Source organism: Platalea leucorodia (genome assembly GCF_965183815.1).
Source record: "Platalea leucorodia genome assembly, chromosome: 1".
Taxonomy (NCBI): domain Eukaryota; kingdom Metazoa; phylum Chordata; class Aves; order Pelecaniformes; family Threskiornithidae; genus Platalea; species Platalea leucorodia.
Window position 1 is genome coordinate 72,453,399 of NC_138823.1, and position 21,344 is coordinate 72,474,742.

At 44.9% G+C, this 21,344-nt stretch overlaps 1 protein-coding gene across 1 annotated transcript in view; it reads left to right on the forward strand.

Annotated features, from left to right (window-relative positions):
* The window catches only part of EPB41L4B (erythrocyte membrane protein band 4.1 like 4B), a gene marked incomplete at both ends in the record, with an annotated part of 177,372 nt that overhangs the window by 92,135 nt on the left and 63,893 nt on the right, over window positions 1-21,344 (forward strand). The window contains 2 exons of the mRNA XM_082304048.1: window positions 14,584-14,765; window positions 20,382-20,497. Coding sequence (XP_082160174.1) covers window positions 14,584-14,765; window positions 20,382-20,497 — 298 coding nt within the window. The remainder of the gene's footprint in view (window positions 1-14,583; window positions 14,766-20,381; window positions 20,498-21,344) is intronic.

Sequence of the window (21,344 nt, forward strand, 5' to 3'; positions counted from 1 at the left end):
TTGTGCATAAAGTGTGTGTCTTTGTATGTACACCCATCCGTGTTTAGTGTTCATGGACGTTCTTGGGAAAAGTGTTTTCCGTATCTTTGTAAAAAAATCTTGAAAAACCTTTTGTGAAAGCTGGTAAGAATTTTCAGTTCCCCAAGACCAGAAATACTTCTCGGGATTTACGTTCTACCATACTTTCGAATCTGTGACCCCTCTGCCTGCTGTTGAAGATCAGCCATTTGTGCCTTAGTTATTTTTATTGTCTTGTTTCTTTTGAGTCAAATTAATAGATGAAGTTTGAGAAACTTTGTTTTTTAGTTGACATGCAAATAGGAGACTGGAGGGAGGAAAAAACAGAATTCACACTGGCAATCAAAATGGCTTGTGGACCACCAGCAAAGGGAGCCTAGTGAGTTAGTCATAGGTTTGGGTGTCATTTGTTTTTAATTTTTGTGTTCTGCAGCAAAAATAGAGGTGCTTGCCTAACTTTGAAAACAAGTATAGGGAAAGAACACTATAATAAACCTCATGGAATGTGTGTATTCCTTTTTTGACATACTGATTAGCATCCCCCAAAACCATACCTGCTGCTATAAAGGCAAGAATGTTAAAAATAAATCCTTGCTAAAAGGGTGCTGCTGTCTTCTTATTTTTAATGTGATTATGGAAGTGAACTGTACAATCGCATAAAACTACCTACTGATAACTTTTCTCTGAGTGGATTCAAAAACACAGCTCGTGATTGGTACACTGCAAGATGAGGACAATCCAGTGAAATAGCTTTATTTTTTTAAGTTAGACATTTGCAAAGTTGAATGTATATTTTACAAACCTAGGTCTTTAAATAGGCTTGGCTGACATTTTGATCACTTGCCGCTTTATTTTTTTAAAAACTGGAAATCATAGTGCCATCTTCACTCTTGCATTTGTTTTAATTAGGCCCTTACATCTGTGGTCTCTCTGAAGTTGTTGGAATGAATGAATCTTCATTTGGGATATTTTAAAAATGAAGTAGTTTTTAACTTGATTTTGATAAATATACATTTATAAACAGCTATAACCATGAATTTTTTCAGAGCAAATTTGATAGTGTGTAACTTTTTGTGAAATACGTTTGTTTACAAATGCTGTCTTTTAATATTTGTTTTGATCTTTCCTGTATGTGCTAAGTACAAATAAAAATTTTCAATCTTCTTATTCTGGTTATGATGCATTATTTATTTTTGAAAGATTTTGGGGGAGGGTGGATAGGTGCAGTTTTGCCCATGCTGTGCTGGATCAGCGTTTTCAGTGCAGTCTCTAGAGGGGGGAAAACAATAAAGCAGTTGTGCACTGAGATGTGAAAATGCCAGAGTAAGCCTAAGGTGGGTAATCACAGCGGCTGACTTCAGTTTCCCCAGGCTAGTCTTCCTCTCTTTCAGCAGCATTTTACTTGGCAAAGGAAGAAGGAAATTTTGTTGGAGCCATTGGAACAAGAGCCTAGTTTAGCTGCTGCTCTGCATGCCCTCTGGAGGAATTTTTTTTGAATACTCATGTTAAAGTGGAGCATTGTTGCTTCACGATTCACGCACCTGCATTCATACTACAGTGTCGTCCTTGTCATATAACTTCATTGGCTTCTGTGTGGTTCGTTGTCAGTGTTCCTCCTCATCGTGTGGTGTTACCTGTGGTTTGGTTTATTGCCGAAGGTGCCCTGAATTGAGGCATCTCCCTGGCAGATCACAAGAAAAGACAGCACAAGGCGTAACCAGCCCTTAAGCGTTCAAATGCCTCGTGCGGGAGGTCTGCGCACGGGTGAAGAACAACCTGTGGGGCTTGTGTCTTCTGCAGTTCGTGTGTGTCGCCTCGAGGGAAGCACTTGTCATTCTGCTTCTCTGGCAAAGCAGCTCACGCGCTCTGCACTCCCCTTTCACTTGTTCATCCCACATCCTCCTTGCTGTCTGCAGAAATCTGTACCGGCAAAGGCACCGAGCGATCAGATGGGTAAGAAGAGACCAATTTCTCTGTCCTTCCTTGCTCTAGTCGTAGTTGGCTTCTTGTAGTAAACGGGCTGGGATGCGGTTGGGAAGAGGGAGCATTTCTACCTGTCTCCTCCCTGCCCCCGGCATTGCTCTGGCCGACCTGTGCAGCGTTCGTCACCTGAACAACGATGGAATCGGTGCCCCTGCACTGAACCAGGAGTACAAATAAGTTGCTTTGAATTTAAAAGCATGTTGTTTTTTTCCCTAAAATTAGCACACTCGTTACTTACAAAGTATTCTTTTTAACGAGTGACTAATACAGGCCTTGTGATATTAGGAATACAATTTCTTGTTTGAAGCAATACAAAACACTGCAGGTGAAAACCAAATTACATGGGGAGAGAGGAGAAAGGTGGAAAATGTTTGGTTAACTCAGCTGTTAAATGTAGTAGCACCTTTTGTTTAAAAATAAAATATTGGGCAAGCTCTGGCAGTATAAATCAATACTGCGTCCTAGATTCATGCTGCTACAGGAAGCCACTGGTAGTTTATAGATGCACAAACTCAATACAGGGACCTGATAGTCCTGGTGTGTGAGTGTTTGTACACTGTGTTGAATTATTTCAACTAGGAGTACCTCCCGAGGAAATGCCACGCCATTTTTACCAAAGAGTGTGTTATACAGTCGTTCTAGGTACGGACAAATCAACACATTGTGAACGCGTTCAAAATACACAGGGAAGTTGTTTAAAAAAAGGCCTTGCAAACTGCCTGAAGGAGGTGCCCCCTTCGGAACCCAAATGAAGCACGTTCTCGGGGCTCCCTGTTGAACTGCGCCAGTTACACTGATCTGAAGCCCGGCCTGTAGTCAGCTGCATTCTTCCACACGCTGCAGAATTGCTTGATACGTCTTGGCTGAGGGTATCTTCTGATCGTCTCTCTGCATACGTTCCTCCCGCGTTTAACAAAGCTGGAAACCCGTTCTGCCCCAGCGGAGCTCAGACCTGGCTCTCCGCTCTGTGTGTTCAGATTTGCAGGGGGGTTACGTTTGCCCTGTAATAACTCGCTCATCCTGCGTCCTCTCCCCCAGGAACTGGGGGGGTGGGATCGAAAAGCTGGCGATACCACGTCTGTAACTTGGGATGAAATATATGGCTCTTCAGCCCCAGCCAGGCCCTGGCATGCAAACTAACGACTAATATCGAATACTGAAATACAATACTGAAATACAATACTGGAAGCGTTGGCACTTTTGGTAAATTGTTTTAGTGTGGGCTTTTTCTTTAGACTTTGATTTTCAGCTATTTTTCTCTAGCTGATGTGAGTCACGGGCAAAGCGAACAAAGGGATCGGGTTTTGCAATGCCTTTCCGAAGCTGGCAGTCGGGGGTTTGCACAAAGAATCGACAAGCCCTTCCCAGACCCTTTTATCAGGGAACCCGTGTGCAAATTGACCAAAAGGAGGATTGCCTTCTTGCATTGTGGATGGGGTCAAAGCATATAGTATGGCCTTGTGATGCACAATGTCATTTTTCCTTCTTCCCGGATGAGTGTTGAAGATGTCTCTTAGGCGTGCAAGAAAAAGAGTGTTAGAGCTTGCAAGTAATTTTGAAAATGGAACTTTAGCTGCTGGCAAGGAGTGAACTGAGGAACGTCTAAGATGGGAAAAAATGAAATTGAGTATATCGCTTGCTTCTCAGGCGTCAAAGTTGGCTAGATGGAGGCCTCTGAGAGGGGGAAGGAAGGCAGTTCAGTACTATAATCACCTGCTTTCAGAGGAGGTTTTCCACCAGTTATTCCAGTATCAAGCAGGCAGGCTACTACTACCTAGCTTGAAGGAGAGAAGTTTCGATGCACATCCATCTAACCTGACACACCAGATCTCTGGAAAGACTTGGTGATGAGAGGTTTTCCTCTCACTCTGCAAAGGAGAGCCAAGGAAAGCAGACCTGTAGGGAAATGCTGTCATTGCAGCAATGCTAATGGTAGCCAGAGAGACTGTTCAAGCCAGAGATGGACATAAAATAGGAACTGTATTTTTTTAAATTGATCTCAGACTGTGTGTGTGTTGTACTTTGAAAAGGGGCTGATCCACCGGCACCCTAGCTCCTTTTGTTAGGACTGTGCTAGCCAAGAATCTCCTTTGAGAGCCAGCCTGAACTCTGCTGGTCAAGCCTCTGCACCTTAACCGAACTTGCGCTACAGTACAAGGATCGAGATTTCAAACCATTTCAGAATAAATACTTTTTACTACTTTACTGTCAAACTGTGAATGCTTGGAAAAACACAGTGCTGTTAGGCATGCTCCCAAGTTGTAGTGTTGAAGGACCTGCAGGAAAATCCGTCCTCCTTTCTCAGCAGCCACCAGACACATAGAAGGATGCAGCTTTTGGACAAAAATAATACTAGTCAAAGTAGATCAGAAAAAACATAATGTAAAGGGACAGACCACACCTTTCTCTCTGGCTCTTGCATTGCAAGAGTACACTGTAAAGCACTGTGTGATAATGATGAAGACCACCTTTGGCTTCCCTTGTTTTCCACGTGCTCTTGTACCTTGAAGTGACTGGCCAAACAGGCTTCCTTTCTGAGTGACAGCTGTTGCTCTCGTTGCCACCATGTCACAAAAAACAGATAAAAACTGGATTCAGCTGGAGTTCCTCCCTTGGTATGAGTCACTTCCAGTAATAAAGCTTCTGCAGACTAAATGCTGCTCTCTACTTACTAATGACTGTTTCGTGACTGTCCTATAAAGCAAAACAACTTATCTTCACGTTGTAAAGTTCACAAATCAAGCCTCTCTGTGCACTGTCCACTGCACGTATTAATAGGCCGCTACAGAAAATGCAAGCATGTCTGTAATAACTTGCATATTGCTTTTCATTTCAGCATGTAATAACCTTCAATTTTGAACTGGAGGAAAAAGTCATGTTTTAAAAAATACAGTCTCTCCCATGCAACTTTCCTGAAGATGGTGATTTTTTTTTTTCAGATAGAGTCTTGGCAGACTTGACACAGCGGGAAGATTGGTGGAGTTGGGAAGTTCCACCAGCCTGATATCTTAGACCCAGTGTTACTTCTTTGTTTCGTGTTTCTGGAATAATGACTTTCTCTTGACTCTGTGGGACTACTCCTCTTGGTTTGGTGGTGTCTTACCTTCCATGATCTGTTGCGTGTAGCTTTTCAGAAGAACTCCCATTCATTCTCTCTCTGGCAGAAGCATTCATGATGACTGCATTAGTCATCATACCTTCTGAGAACTGAGGAATCTTCCAGTTTAAAAATAAGATAAATGCTAAGCTAAGGCTATTTTAGAACCATTGGAAATGCCCCTAGGGCTCTGTTTTCAAATTGCCACCACAATTACATTTCCACTTTTGGTTGGTTTTTGTACTTTTTATCTTCTAAGTTTGTAATGTACTTGTTTTTTCCTTTTCTTTTCCCCTTTCCTAGTTGTAGTATGACCTTTAGCTTTAAACTATCAAACAGTAAAACATGCAGCTGATCATATCAAGGATGAAGATGTATTGAATTAAGCAAGAACAGATGTTTTGAAGAGGAGCAGTTTGAAAAACCTGTAGTTCCTGGCTTAGCAATGTCATATGTTGAAAGGCTATAAAAAAATGATATTTTTTTAAAATGAGGCAATGAAAAACATCTTTTACTTCCTGCATCTTGAAGAAAATGAAAGAAGTAGCCACACCTAATTAGTAGGAGGAGGTACTGATCTAATACAATTTAAACTCCAGATTAGAAGCTAGTTATTTATAATTTTTTTTCCCCCACTAAACCCATAACAATCTGTGCTGGAATTATAATTGCAATGGTTTACCTGCCATTACCAGTTTCTGCAATTTTGAGAACCTTGGAGAAGTAGAAATACAAAACATTAATACATCTCCAGTGTTCTCTAACTTGTGTAATGATGTAGCAATGAACTCAGTAGCTAAACAGATGACAAAGCAGCTGTGCTCCTTTTCATCGCCAGGGGCCAAGCCCCCGACTTTTTTTGGCAAGTGGCAGGGCCAGCATCTCAGTGTCCCTGAGCCGAGTCTTTCTCATCAGTAGGAGTGTAGGAGTCAGGCAGGGAGGAAGGAAGAGCTCAGAAAAAAAAAGGGCCAGGGAAACAAAAAGCTCACCTAGAGGATTTAGGAGAAGCAGAGTTTTACAGTGGAACATGCAATGGGAGGAACTGGAGAAGGAAAAGCAATGAAGTCTGCTAGGGACTGTGGGAATGGGGAGGAGGAATGAAAGAGGCAAGGGAGCGTTGAGACTTCAGTGTCTGTGTATTCAGCACCTGGAGCTCACTGAATAAAGAAGCAAGGCTGATTTGAAGCAAGGCTTCAAGAAACTTGAATGTAAAACTGGATACTGCTTCTCTATCAAAATTTTGAGCCCAGGAGGGCTCCATTTGTTATCATTCATTTTCAGTTTCTACTGTTGTATTTAATGTCTCTCATTCTCAATTTCTGACAGTAAAAAAAAAGGTCTGAAAATTGCTTTTAAGGTAAAATGAAGAGTTTCTTGCTGTAACTCAGATGAGTTGCCCAAGTGTTGCAGTGAGAACAGAGGTAGGACAGGTTGCAAGTTTGCAAGGCCTTGCTGTGCTGAGTGATTGATTTTGTGTTACTTCTACCTGTTAATACTGTCTTCTGACCAACTAAGTAAAAAATTCTGTCCTGCCTAGATAGGAGTTTTTACTTGCTGCGCACTGTACCTCTTCAGTGGCTTTACTGGTAATGTGTTAAAAGCGTAAAAATCTATAACCTAAACTGAAGTCATTTGTGTGGCAGTGGTGTCAGGTACATTCATACCGGACTTCAAAATTAGGGCAAATGACGTAAAATTCAGAAGACCGCGTATTTCTTTGTCGGGAGTTAGCAACATTCATAATCTGAAAAATTGAGAAGCATGAAACTTCTACAGTTTGATTAATTTCTTTAAAAACATGGTTTTTCAAGGAATTTCAGCTTTTTAGGGACAGAGACGGAAAGGAGATTTCGTAAGACGGGCGCATATTGTTAAGGGAAGCCAAATCCAGTGGATTGGTTTTAAGGCTAAAGTGATTTCACCTTCCTGATCTGCTAGATGTGAGGCTGCTGTAGTTCCTGGTTTCTGAGCCCGGCCTGTAGAGATGCTGAGCATGTATTCCAGAGATGTCCATGCACACGGAGCACGCATTCAGCCAGCCATGCGGAGCAAAAGAGGTGGAGAGCAGTGCCTTTACCAGCACCCGCAGACACAAACAGCACCACACGCACGTGGGGCAGCCCAGAGAGCTCAATCCTGTACGCGTACACCCCCACAGAAAGCAGGACTACAGTTGAGAAGATGGCCTAGACTGCAGTGATCGCGGCTTGACCGGCCAAGCATACTGACCAGCAGCTTGCTTACATGTGGCTGGTCCCTTTTCTCCCCCTTCTCTCCATTTTCCCATGCTTGTTCTCCCACAATACACACAGGTTCTCCTATTCCCTTCCCTTCCCTCCTCTCAGTTACCCCTGCTTTTTCCACGCGTTGCTCCCAGGTTTGCTAAGTCCATAGTCAAATTTCACAAGGCTACCTGGGTAGTTTGGACCTTATGTGGTATTACTGATAACGGTTTCCTAGACAGCGCTGGCCTTGCAAGGTTGTTCTCACTAAAAAGTCGCCGATGCTCCCCTTCAGTGCTCTGTGAAGTTTGGCCATCTCTCCCTTAGCTCTCCGTGAACTACCTGTGAAAGCCGGCAGTCCGTCAGGGCACGCTCTGTAACATTTGTTCGCTGCTGACGCTTTCCTCTGCTACGTCCAGCAACGACATCTTCTGTCACGTCCCGTGGTTTCTCACGTTCTCCTCTGTTAGCTAAGCCTCGGGGCTGTGCCTGCTCCTCTCTCTGCGTGCTTTGGCCGGTGTGCGGTACTGGGGAAGGGGGAGAGAGGGAGGGAAGTGCTGAGCTCTGAGGAGTTATTTGATGGGTGAAGTGGTGAAAAAGGCTGTCGCGTGGTTAGCAACCCGAGATCAGCCGCAGGCTGTCTCCGAGGCCTAAGTTCCTCGCTTGCTTTTGCTCCTAGTTTAACCTGAGTTAGCTTGCTTGAATTAGCCACCCCAAGTGGTTTTATTTCCCAAGGCCAGGCATACGTTGTCTGCCTGGGACTGAAAGGGGAAGGCACCACTGACTTGGGGGAGGATTTCATCTGTCTTAGAAAATTTTGTGTCTGCTTTTCAGGGTTTGTCTCATCTGCAAGGACATCTGGGACAATGAATTTTTTGACAGCTGATTAAATATCATTAGCTATCATTATCATTAATTAAAAACATTTGTAAATGAAGAAAAGCAAGTTTAGTTCCCCGGTGGGCATATTTTGCATGACAGTTTTGCAAGGCAGTATTTTTTTAATGATCTTTATGTAGATAAGGTGAAATCTGTGAGGACAATGGCTTTGTCAAGTTGAGATTTGTTTCTTGGTATTTTATTAGAACACGCTTTGCCGCAGGCTCTGTTCTTCTCGTGGAGAATTCCAGATTACTCCTGCTTCAAAACTTAGTTCAGCATCCTGTAACGCAGGAAGCTGCTGCATATACTTTCATCTCCTACAGGAGAAATTCTCCCCGCTCCCATCACCATTTCTGAACACCCACTTCCCCATCACCGTGTTCTCCTTCCTCCCAAGGTTGGTTTGTCTGGCTGGGAGAAGGCTGCTGGCTGCCCGCTCTGCTTTCTGAGGTGTCCCTGGGGATGGGGATGGGGATGGGGATGGGGACTGCTGACCATCCCTGGCAGCGGGGAGAGGAACTGACAACTCATCTTCCCAGGCCTTCCCTAAAGGAAGCAAATGGGCCAGCTCTCCTGTCATCTGGTGGTGCCAGGGCAGAGCATGGAAGTGTAACAGCGCTGTCAGCTTTAGTTGTACTTCTCACAGTTTAAGAAGCCAGCTCTGGCCAGCAAAGAGCTCTTGCTTACACGGTGCAGGAAAAAAAAAACCCATAGGTTTGTTTTTAGTGATCCCAATCCTCTTTTACTTATGAACACTCATTGCTTTTATATGTCCCAAGCTTTGGCTGCAAAAATGAAACTTCATCCTCTCTCTTTTATAAGCAGTCCTCCTGCCATGGTCTGTGTTCCCTTCCTGTGTAACGCTGGGTCCTCTCGAAGTCTTTTGCTTCACTCCAATGGTCCTGGCTGTTCATTGATACTCGCGCAGAGCACCGCCTTCTTCCTATCGCCCCGTTTCCTCTTCATTCCTCTCTACAGGGAAATTCCCAGAGTATGCAGAATTCCTAGGCTCTCTGTGCCACTTCACATGCTCTGGTAACACAAGGGGGGGGGTGAGACGCTAAATGCAATTAAAGCAAGTTTGGCTAAAAATTCAGTTGGATTTGTTTGGGGTTTTTTTTAACTTCTTTTGAAGCATAGGCAGGAAATAAACCCAAAGTCTTTTTTTTTTTTTTTTTCCAAAGGGAGAGCCTAAACCTAAAAAATGAATGTTTGGCTTAACGTAGCTGTTAAGTCTCATCCCCTCAGCTGCCACACTGAAGCTTCACGCACATTGGCTGCTTCCGTTAGACTTCTGAGATTCTCTCCTCCATGCATACACATTAACACACATACACGTGAACATACACTTCAACAGTTCCATTGACTGCCATTTGGGAACGCATCTAAAGCCCATTTTGATGCTGGAGGAGGTACTGTTATGATATGGTGATGAGTGAAATGTCTCCTATTAGGGAGTGAAGTGGTTGGGGCAGCCTCCCAACGCGTTCAGCACGAAGCCTGCAGTGTGGATTTGAGCTGCCGAAAGCTGCGCAAATCACCGTCAGGCTTGCTCTGAGCTGCAGATGAGGGAGGACTGAGAGGGGTTGTGGAGACGTTTGTGTAAAGTTTGAGGATTTTTAAATATTAGAAAATTGCAGTGGTTTGGTGCAGAAGCAGTATTCAAAGCAAAGAGTAGAGGTGGGTGTGGTAATTGCTGAAGGTTATTTATCACAACCAGACCTAGAAGCCTCGGATTTTTTTAAACCACTGTTCAGATATAGCAGGGAGGGTCTAAACCCAATGCAGAGTCACCCAAGAGGCGTGATAGTCTGAGCCTGCTTTCTGCTGTTGCCCCAGCAGCCTCCCCAAGGAGGGGAGAGAAGAGAGCTCACCATTTGCTCTCCAAGTGTAGCTTCAGACAGGTGGGAGATGCCTACAAGAAGAGTGTGGAAGAAGGAGGCATGGACAGGGTGCAGGAGTAAGCCTGCTCTGGGACACAGGTGAAAGATGTTTATGCAGGTCTACATGGTTCTGTTCTACTGGAGAATGAGGATGGCAGCTGGGAAGATGGCACAGAAAGGTGATTACTTTTTAAAAAAATCTCTTGTCACTCACAGGTTACACCAAGGTGGGAAGTCCTCTCACACCAGGCCTGTCACAGATAAGAGGAAAGTCCTGAACGGGTTATGATCTTAGCACATGAGAAAGTTTAGGATGCAGCTCGGGAGGAATGATGGTATGTTTGTACTTAGGTAGGAGTAACCTGCTTCACAGCTGAGGTTGTGGGGCGTGGAAACCTGGCCAGTTTAGGAAAGGATCTGGTGTTCTTGAGGATCTGAAGTTGAACATGAGTCAGCAACCCCCGGCTACTTAGGAAAAAGCAAGTGTCATGTTCCAGTGTATAAACAGGAGTAGATCCCGTAGGACATGGTGAAGCAACCTTTCCTCTTTGCAATGCATTTGCAAGGCCTCAGCTGGGATGGGGTGCCTGGTTGTGAGCACCACGTGTCAGAGGCAGAGCAGGGGGCAGCTGGGCAGATGGGGACGGCAAGACATATCAGGGCTGTAGGAAGTGTGTGACCTGTGAGGGGCAACTGAAGAATTCAGAGCTCTTCAGCCTCTGAAGGGAGATGTGAAGAGCCATTTCCAAAAGCACAGGTTTCTGTAGCAAGAAATAACCTGTTCACTGTGTCTGTGATGGATGGGAGAGGAAATAGCAGGCTTAAATTGCAGTAAAGGAGACGGGATAAACAAAGAAAGTAAGTGTAGGCATGATGAGACACTGAGGTCAACTGCACGAGGAGGTCATGGAGTCTGCTACTGAAGGTGTTGAAGATTCCGGTTCAGCCGATCAGTTGGGGTAACGTCAGCCTGCTTAGTTTGGTTTTGAGGGGAGAGGTGGATAATTCAGTCTTTCAAATACTTATGATCTCCTAACTGTTGTATGTATGAGCTGTACACTAGAGGCATGGTTTTGTAAGGCAGCAGATGGCTGGAGCACATGAAATGTAAGAATGTCAAGTGAAAACAGCTTTTAAAGCGAAGGATAAGGAGTATAAAATGGGGGTAGATGACTAGTAATGTAAATAAAATTTAAAAAATGGAAAAAGTAATCAGAAGATACATACTATTTGCCCTGTTCCTCAATATGCTACCTTTTTGGTCAGAAGAAAGTAATTATGTGTATTTGAGGCTAAAAGCAATACCAAGTGTCTTGTGAACTTTGAGTGGCTTTTTTGAAGGTTCAGCCTCTGGTAACTGAATCCTCAGGAGTGCTTTGCCTGAGGGAGGGACAGAGAAGGAAGAAATGTTTTCTTCCTTTACAGAATAGCCTGTAGGGCCCTGCCCCATTTTCCTTGAAGAAGAGGAGTTGGTTGTATAGGAAGCAGCTGGAGCTTGTTGCGAAAACTACACAGGTAAATAACAGAGGAAAAAGAGGAAACCTGCAGGACAGCGAATTGACTATTAAAAGGTAAAACAAAAGTGTAACATTGGCATACTAGGAGGGCCAAAAGACAAATACAAGAGAAAGGATGAAAACTGATACCTCTCCATGTATGCACATAGTCAGAGAGTGTTACTTGATGTCTGGGGAGCAAATATGAAAAATTGAGGGCTCAGGATACTGTCAGGAAGGTGGTTCATTGAAAGTAGTGACTTATTTGCATCAATGGTTTGGGAAGGATGCATGAGCACATTATCTGTTCAGGTAAGCCAAATAGAAGTAAGCAATAGAAAGAAAAGTTAATGGCAAAAAGATGCATTGAGGAGAAAATTCTCAAGTCTGTAGATTTAAGACAGTGGAAGAACACAAAAATAAGTGAAAAACAGATGTGATATATGATAATATTGATGCCACCTTGTAGAAACTGCACTATGATGTCCAATGTGCCCCTAAATTATATAGTAGCGAGTACTCAGAAAGGGGATTTTGACTACTCATGGTATTTTTGTTTGGGTGCTATCAACTCTTCTAGTTGGCTCTGGGGCTGCTGCAAGCCCTGTTGTTTGTGATTGTTCAGTAACTTATCAGTCTATTAGTGAGGGTATGGGTGCTAAAGTTTTCCTCAGCCCAACTTTATATCCATCAGAAGTGCAAGAGTTGACTGACCACTGAGATGAGCAGATGACCGCAGCATTTTAAATGGGCCGGCAGTTTCAACATGGGATTTCACATCAGAGTGCACTGCCTGGATATTGATATCCTGACTGGAACTTTGTGACTTACTGTCCTCAAGGGCTTCAGTGCACACCTGAACATCAGCTGCGCTAGGCTAGCTCGTTACTTCTTTGAAGTAATGGTCTCCCTGCATTTTACATGATGTGAGCACTCCTCTCTGGACAGTCAAGACATACGTCTAAAAAATTTGGTGCATGTTTGACCTCTTGCCAGAGGGGTTTTGGCTCATTCAGCTGCTCAGCTCATTCCCATTTTAGCATGGAAGCTACGTCATGCCCGTAGCAATATGAGGAGTCAATGTAAGGATTTGGTGTGATCTCATTCATTTTGAAAAGACCAGTCAAAAATCTGCGAAACCAGCCTGCCAGCAGGTGAAATGAAAGCAACTCCCAAGCACATGGGTTTTGTGTCTTGAAAAAATTTGAATCGTAGACTGAAAAAAAGGATGTGCTGAGGCTACAGCCCCAATCTGATCTTATTTCCAATAAGGGTTTTAACTGTGTGAACAAAACCAGCTATCCTCTCAGTCAAAAAATGTCACTTCAATCCAAGGTGCTTGAAGGGAAGAGTGCAGGAGAGCTGTTACAATTAGTGTGCAATCTCATTAGCCTGTACCATTTTCCCCCAGTAGGCACTTGCTTGATTTGATTATAACAGTGAAGATATAGAGCAGTTTCAAAAGGCAGACCAGTCCTGGATTATCTGAGCTCACCAAAGCTGTCCCCTGTGGATCAGACCCCTATTTACATTGTTTCCTTAAGGCAAATAAGGCATCAGAAGTGCCTTTATTGGCAGTCGTTTCTACATGCCGGGAACCTGCCAAGATTAATATACAAAACACTCCCCTCCCCACCTCCTGCTTTCAAAAGGCAACCAGCATAAAAGTGTTATTCAGTTACTACCCAGTCAGAAACCTCGTGTTGTCAGGAGCTGTTACTAAGAAGACAGTGGTTATTAATGATGTACCAAGTTGCATGCTTCAGCATATCTTTGGAAACGATACAGATGTGTTTATTTGCAGATGACTGGTTAATTTTGCTTTGAATCAGTAAGTAATCTGCAGAGAACATACCTAGCAAGTAGCTAGGTATAATTTATTCGTCGTTCCTTTAATTATTCTGTTTGTTCCATATTGTCAGGTTTTCAGCTGCTATTAGTAATAAAAGCAAACTGAAAACCCATGCAGCAAAGATATAATTTCTTTAGCATTTTTCAAATGGGCAGGGGATTCATCTTTTCTTGAAATGGATTGATTTACTGCAACTGCTGTCTAATGCAATACTATAGAATAAGTTAAAACCTTATAAAAATCGTAAGCACTCCTCTGAAGGAAGTGCATTCAAGTCAGTAACTATATAGAGTTATCTCAGTCTTTTTTGGTTGCTGGCATGGAGAGAACATATCATTTCTAGAAATTCATCATCACGTCAAACAATAAACTGAAACAGTGTCAGTTAAAACTATTGAAGAAAATCAACAATGTCATTTGACACCTCTGAGTTAGCGATGATGAATTAAAATTTCAATGTGTCTCCATTTGTCTGTATATTATAGACTGACAACAGTTTATCTCCTAACTAAACATATGCAAAAAAACCCCAGTTAGTTTCCCAGCACAGGTATGATTCCTTTTTGACCAAGTGCTATTTTGTATGTTGTTACCTGTAAAACCTTTTCTTTCCAATGGGATCTTTTTCCATTTTTTCCCAAGTCACAAATTTTTCATACAGCTTTTTTGCACCATAAATTTGGAGGCCTGAACTTTCTCAGGAATGTAATGTTATTCTGGGACTGCTCCTTGGTCTGCTCTTCCAACAGTTTCACTTTAAGGGAGTTATTGTTTGCTGCCTGACCACTTTCCTATAGCAGGTGAAGTTGCAAATTCCTGCAGGACAAATTTTGATGTTACTGAGAATCATATTCCATAAGTCAGTCAGAATTTGACTGAGCATGAGAGTCTAGCAGAGATTGTGTAGTTTGTAAAATCAGAAATAATTCTGATATGAAGTCATGCCAAACAAGCAGAGGCATCCTTTTTCCTCACCTTATGAGTCTCCTGTTAACAGAAAACTGTAAAGACTTGGGATATACCTCGTTAAAAAATTTATTTACAAAAAAGCTATGCATTTTTTTCCCATGAAAGTTTGCACTCTGTCTCTCCAAAATTACAGTTTGTCCTACTGTTTACCGCTCTAATTTGAACTGAATTTATTTTGTAGTTATCCTTTGAACAACAGTGATCTGCATCAGTTCAACATTGAGGAGAATGGTGGAGCACCATACACCGCAAAAATGCCTGCAAGGCACCACCACCACCACCGTCATCACCACCACCACCCGAATTACGGCGCCCTTGCTCCTGACAGCAAAGACATTGTTTCTGGAGTTCCAAACCCAAACAGTAAGTGCCCTGCAGTGAATGCCATTTCAGTAACTGTGCTGCTTTCAGGTTTGTCTCTGGCAAGGAGGCAAAGGAAAGGAAAGGAAAACAACGCACGTTTCAGTTTTTCTCCTTGAAGAACATGCTTCCTGTTACAATTTGCTAGCTTTGTAGTATGTGCAAATGAGACAAGATTTGCAATTTCCTGGCTTTGCTACAAGTTTGCGGGATTTGGTGTTAGATTGGTGTTCCATAGCTGAACAAATAGCCAATTAGTCACAAATAGCGAGCCTCTAGCCACTTGGCACAGGCTATTTTTTTATTGTTACTATTTATTTGTGTAGTTTCACAAACCTATCGTCGTCTGCCATTCTCTTGCTGATCTGCCCAGCTGGCCTTCAGCCCTCATTGTTTGGATCAGACTCTTGCTTTCACAAACAGCAGAGATTTTGGAGCACTGGACAAACAGCATCTTCCTTTTAGTTTGGGTAATGGGAACAATTCCTGCTCAGCCCTACTTACCACGACTGGAGTATGCTTGCTTGCTCGGTGGAGAAATTCTTGACTTGTAGGAAGGAGAGAAGCCTGTCTGTTCCTGATGCAGCCTTGGGGAGTTTGGGTGTAAGTCTCTGCAGCTGAACACGTACAGGCTTTTTTAAGGGTACATAGCTTGGCCAAATGTCTGTAGGTTTACACAGGAACTGGAAGAGAAACATCCCTGCCATTGAGCATTCTTACTTCTTGCTCTCCAAATTTATAATCTCTGCACTCTGCAGTGTGTGAGATGCTGAAGCTGTGTAAGAATTTCAGAAGACGGACAAAACAAGGTATGATCTATTATTTTCCTTGCCTCAAGGGGACAATAAGTTCTTCCTTTGCCCGGCTTTTGCCTTTATAATTGTAAATCACCCTGAGATAGGCATCCATTATGGAAACTTTCAGCCTGGGCAGTTAATTTGACAACTTTCAAATTCCTGAAACCAGGATCTTGTAATGGACGGTGCTGGGTGACCTTGACTGTGGACTGTCCCACCTCAGCAGTAATGAACAGGCATCTACCCGCACATGTACTTTAATCAGCCTTTGTTTCAGAAACCCAGAAACATCTTCTTTAATTCTCTTTCCCAAGGAGAGGGAGATAACAGTTTTTAGGAGGGAAGCTCAAGAAACAAAATGCAAGGCGTTGTAGATGTTTAAGGAAGGAATCCTAAGCAGCAGTGCAAATTGCTTGCTGGGGCTTTCAACGAAGCTACTCCCTTAGGAGCAACCTGTGGGAGACGTGCTGCGCTCCTCTGTCTTTCGTTGATTTGATGCTCCACGCTGGCGTACCTTCGTGCTGCAAAGTGCACGGGGCTGGCACGACGCACTGCCTGCATGGCCTCGCTCCACCTGGTGCTGCTGCAGAGGCCCGGGACAGGCCGCTGGGCATTCCTGCACCACCGACGGGTATCCGCATCTCGGCCATGGTCTGCAGCGACCGGGGCGGCCGGGAGAGCCGTGCAGACCGCCCCGTTGGTGGGCGGCTTGCCCTGGCCGGGCACTGCTGGGCCTCGGCCGGCCGTTCGCAGGTCCGCCATGAGCAGCAGCTGGGCGCTGGCGGCGGAGGGATGCTGGTGAGGCTGAGCTGGAAAGCCTGGCCCGGGCTGTCAGCCTGGTGCGGCGGGAGGCGGTGACCTTTCCGGGGGGTGTGCCAGCCCGTATTTTTCTTTCCCAAATTAGAGCTGAAGCATGCCAGGAAATTCAGTCAGAGCCAGCTATGCTGCTGCCAAGTGCCCCAGCCCTGAGGGCACCGCAGGCCCTACTGCCCCTGTCCCCGTCCTGGGGGCTCCCCCCGTCCTGCCCACAGCCCAGGGCCCCACGTCAGCCCCCCGGGGCTCCAACCCCTGCCTCAGCGACGCCGCAGCAGGGCCGGTCTCCAGCTCCCCACAGCCCTGCCATGGGCCCCGCCGAGCCGGGCCCACCCGCAGAGCAGAAGGTGATGAAAGAAACAACAGCAAAAAACAGAGTACAGGGTGTTTATTCCAGGTGTGTGTCTGCTCCTGGGCTGCGCTGCTTTCCCACTCCTCCTTGTAGGTGAAATAAGCTTATAGAAAGCTTAGAAAAGCATAAGGGCGAACATCAGGAGCAGTTCTGTTTGTGCCCGGGAAGTGTCACCTGCGGGATGAAACGTGGGGCCCCGCAGGCTGCATCCCCCCAGGCATGGAGGGGGCGAGCTCTCTCCCCCGCACCCCGCACCAGGCAGGGGGCACAGCCCACCCCGCCGGTCCGGCAGCTGCCGTGCTCTGAAGGGGACTTCAACAGCCCAGACCTGCACCTAGCACCTATTCCTGGAGGTAGATTCACCTTTCTCTTTGTTTTGTCTGCTTCTGGCTGGTGCATGCTGGCTATTTGATTAGAGGAAAGGGAATCGGTGCTGGTTCCTGACATGGCCTAATGCCCGTAGCGCCAAATGCCAAGTCCCAGTTTCTCTAAGGGAGCAGAAAGGGACGGGGCACCTCCGAGGGGAGGCTGTGGTGCGGGCACGCCGGCCGCACCCGGCTGAGCTGTTCAGGCCGTTTTGCGTCCCGTGCGCTGCTCTGTAAGCTGGCTCGTCTTAGCACAGGCACGCTGCGTTAGACCTGGCACGCTCGGGCTGTTGTCTGCACCATTAGAGCGGTGATGGTACAGGTAGGACCGCTTCCCTTAAAATGCCGAGTCAAAGTTACTCACTTGCAGTTTGGGGTGGCAGGTCTGGCTGCCTTTTCAAGGTTGGTGCTCAGTGGGTTTGTGTTGTTTTTCACGGATCCTTTTAAACGCTGCTCAGGCTATTTCAGCTGAGAAAACCGTCTCGTAGAGAGCCTGTGGAAAAGGCCCGTAGCATGTGTGCCGAAAGGGTTAGGAGCATGCTGGCTGTCCGTCGGTGCTCTAGGAGGGCACACGTGGCGGAGCGTGTGGGACAGGAAAACTCAGGCAGAGAGGAGACGCTGGCAGGGGTCTGCGTCGGGAACCCGGGGACGCGGGGGCTGGTGTCTGGCTCCAGGCCGCATGGAAAGGCCGCTGCTGGGAAAGCATTCCTAGGAAGTAAGCGGTCACTAACCTGGGGATGCTCTCGGGGAAGAGCATGCTTGTGACCAAAATATCTCAAGTGGAAACGCCTGGAGAGTCAACAGGTCTCACGGGGGGAACACGCTATCCTAGCTCACACGTGGCTGTGCACACCAGCACTTCAGTTCCGCTGCCTGGTGGTTTTCCAAGGGACCACGGGTGTTTTGTGACTTATTCCAGTTCCTACGGACTGGACTCGTTCCTGAGCTCTGAGGTGGTTTTAAATTCATCTGAAGTAGAACGCGGAGTAACCCACCCGTATATAACCGGCATCAGGTCGAGAGAGACAGAAAGCGTCTGCCTTTCCTCCACTTACACCTGTTCTGATAAATGCCAAAATACCAGCGCAATTTGCAGGCCATGGGCAGGAGAGCGGGAAACAACAGTGTGCCCAGCCAAGGTTCCCTTTAAATACTGGTGCATGTTTCTCAGCAAACACGCGGCCTTGTTACAGAAAACAAAGCCGGGCCAGACCTGCCTGATTTTTCACATTCCGAGTAATTTGTCTACTTCAATTACTGGAAGAAGTGAAATCCGGTGAAACAAATCTGACATGTGTGTTTATGAAGGCAGCTCAGCAGAAGATGTTGTTTTCCTGCATTCAGCCTGATTATTGTATTTGCAATGCTGCCCTTCACCTCAAAGCTAATGTACACAGATCATATCTTTTTATGCAGCAGATCTTCCTCCGGTGTATTCACAGAATCCCAGTCCCAGGGACCGCGGTATTCAACAGCAGTTAGCCTTACAGCACCAGCACCGCACAGAGAGGGTGAACTGCTTGCTAAGCCTAATTGGCATGGCAACGTTGTGCATGGATTACCGGGTGCACGTGAGCAGATCCACCGGCAGCAGCTGGGGCTAGCACCGAAAGCAGATGCCAACAAGTACGCAAAGTACCTCGCAGAATTTTTATGATGGGAAGTGACGAACGAGAAGAGGGAGCCCAGCTTGCCTCTTGAACTCTGGGCTGAGCTTGCAGGTTATCACTTAAAAAAAGACATCCTTTATTCCTGAACTGCTCGCTACAAAAGTCCTTGTGTAACCCTGAGCAGAGAATGGTGTAATAGAGACTGAGTTTCAGGCTGAAAACAGTGCTTTGAAAAACCACAGTGCTGCCAGATCCTTTCTTGAAATGAAAGCCTGTTTTTGCCAAGACTTAATGCTGACTCAGGAAATATATGCCTTTTATAGGACTTCAATTTTTTGCCTTTTTTTTAATCTATTTTCAAGGTTGAGTTAAAAAGCCAACTGGCTAGCTTGTTTTCCGGAGCTCTCCCTTTAAACAAAAAAGCAGCTTAAAAGTCAGTTTTAAACCATAGCAAACTTAAATAATTTAAATAAGGCATTTTTTCCCCCTCTGTTCTTTCTTGACAGGAAATTAGAATGACTGTGTTTCTTCAAAAAAAAAAAAAAACATCATCATGTCTTATCTTATGGCTGTGGTAATTTATTCCCGGGTATCATCGGGCAGTTTCACAGTCTCACATCCATGGAAGCAGCTGTGATGTGAGAAATGCCGAACTCTGGCGTCACTAACTTGTGATGAGAGACCACCGAGGGGAGGTCAATGCTGATAGTGTAACCCCGTCTAGGATGTTATTACCTCAGGGTCTGATAATGTTTCACCAATGCCAAAACCAGCTTTTTGCTTATATCCCTATAAGCTGGTTTTAGCAGTTTGTCTCTAGTCAGCGAAGCCCTTAATGTATATTTAAACAGCTGTAGAATTAGATCTTGAGTGAGTAATATTTAATATTCTTAGGACAGCTTAAGAACCTGATCCAAACAAAACTGCAGTCAGTGCAAGGTTTTTATTGATTTCCGTGGGCTTTGAATCAGACTCCAGAGATTACCAGATTGTTCCTAACTGCTATTATCTAGGATCCATGGCAAAAAAAAAATAGAGGAGGACACACGGATTTGTTAAATCATCACATGATGAAGCTCATTTTTCTCAGAGGACTTGCAAATATACATATATATGCCACATCATCCCCAAGATGTTGGCAGAGTCCTTTCAGGGCTGTCTCGAAAAATATTTTTCCTTGTCTTTCTGTGTCGGTGGTTTGCTCAAAATTTCTGTTGACAAAGCACAGCAAATTCCTGACAACAGTCTTAAGGAGGCTGGCATATAAATAAAGATGTCTGAGAGAAGCCAAAAGCTATGCTCTGATCTCTTTACACATCACATGTTCCGAGAGTGGCACCTTGGCTGCATAAATAGTCCCTCTGGTGTCAACTGAGTTTTAGAATATATTGGGGGGGCGGGGGGGGAGTGTAAGGAGAGACGTATCTAGCCCAAAGCTGGCAAAAGCCCTGCTGAAATGTAGAGATGGGAGAGAAGGAGGAGGGGGAGGAACTGTTTTCTAAATAGAAAAAGGAAAAATGACCCAACAGGCATAATTATGAAACATTTTAGATGGTCTTGCGGGGAAGATGGTTTGCTGACCGCTGTCTCTTCAAATGCAGCTGAGTGTCTTGCTCTGCAGTCCTTCTGTAGCCTCCCTTCAGACTGTGTTTTTTTCTTTCTTTCTTTTGGCCATCTTTTAGAACTGAGCTCAGGACTTCCCCTTCTTTATGATGAAACTTCTCATCTGAAGAAAATAGAAACGGAGAGTGTGAAGGTAGTTGGACCATGGCCAGCCCTGCACGTCAGCATGAACAAGGTATAGCATATACATATATACTTTTACATATATATGCCAGAGAGCCCCTTTGTCACTTCATATTCAAAAGCTGCTGCTTTTTCACCTCCAATTCAAATCAACATTCATCTGCAACTGGCTTGCTTTTTAATCACCTCTCACCATCTCCTTATGGGACTGGGGTTTGGTTTTTAGATTTAGCATTTCCTTCAACTTTGCCTTTTAAAATTTCAGAAGCTGCTGCAGCAATGTTATGATGTAGTTTTAGTTTAGTTGTGAAGAGTTAGTCATCTAGGCAGCCCAGAGCTGTAAAAAAATAACAACACTTCAAGTGATAAAAAAAAATCTTGTTTTTCTACATGAGGAGTCTGTGTTATGCCTTAAAACCCCCCTGGCATCTGATGTTAGTGGGTGTTTTATGAGTGAATTTTTGCAGGGGTGGCAAAACAGCCATGTCCCACTGTTTCTGCCAGAGATCAGAGGCCACCAGGTTGGCAGCTCCTTGTATCCATGTGAGGCAAAATCCACTGTACCTGCGCTGTGGGGTGCCCTGAGCTGAGTCTGGATAGAGCCACAGAGACCTGGAGCTCTGGTTTGCAACCACATCTGTCCTGAGCTGAAGCCAGTGAAGTCAATGAGAGCATTGCCACTGGCTTCAAATGCGGTGGGTCTGGGCCTCCAGTGACTATACAGACCTGTTAAAAGAAACGTGGTGTTTTGAGAGCTTTCTGTCAGTTCAAGGGAGAACTCAATTAAATTACTTTACCTGGGTTTTACAGACAGCCTTTTGTTATTTATATTATTTCAACAAGTGTTAGGGAAATTAAAATCAAAGGGGAGGTGCAAAATGTGTCAAAAATACAAGCAC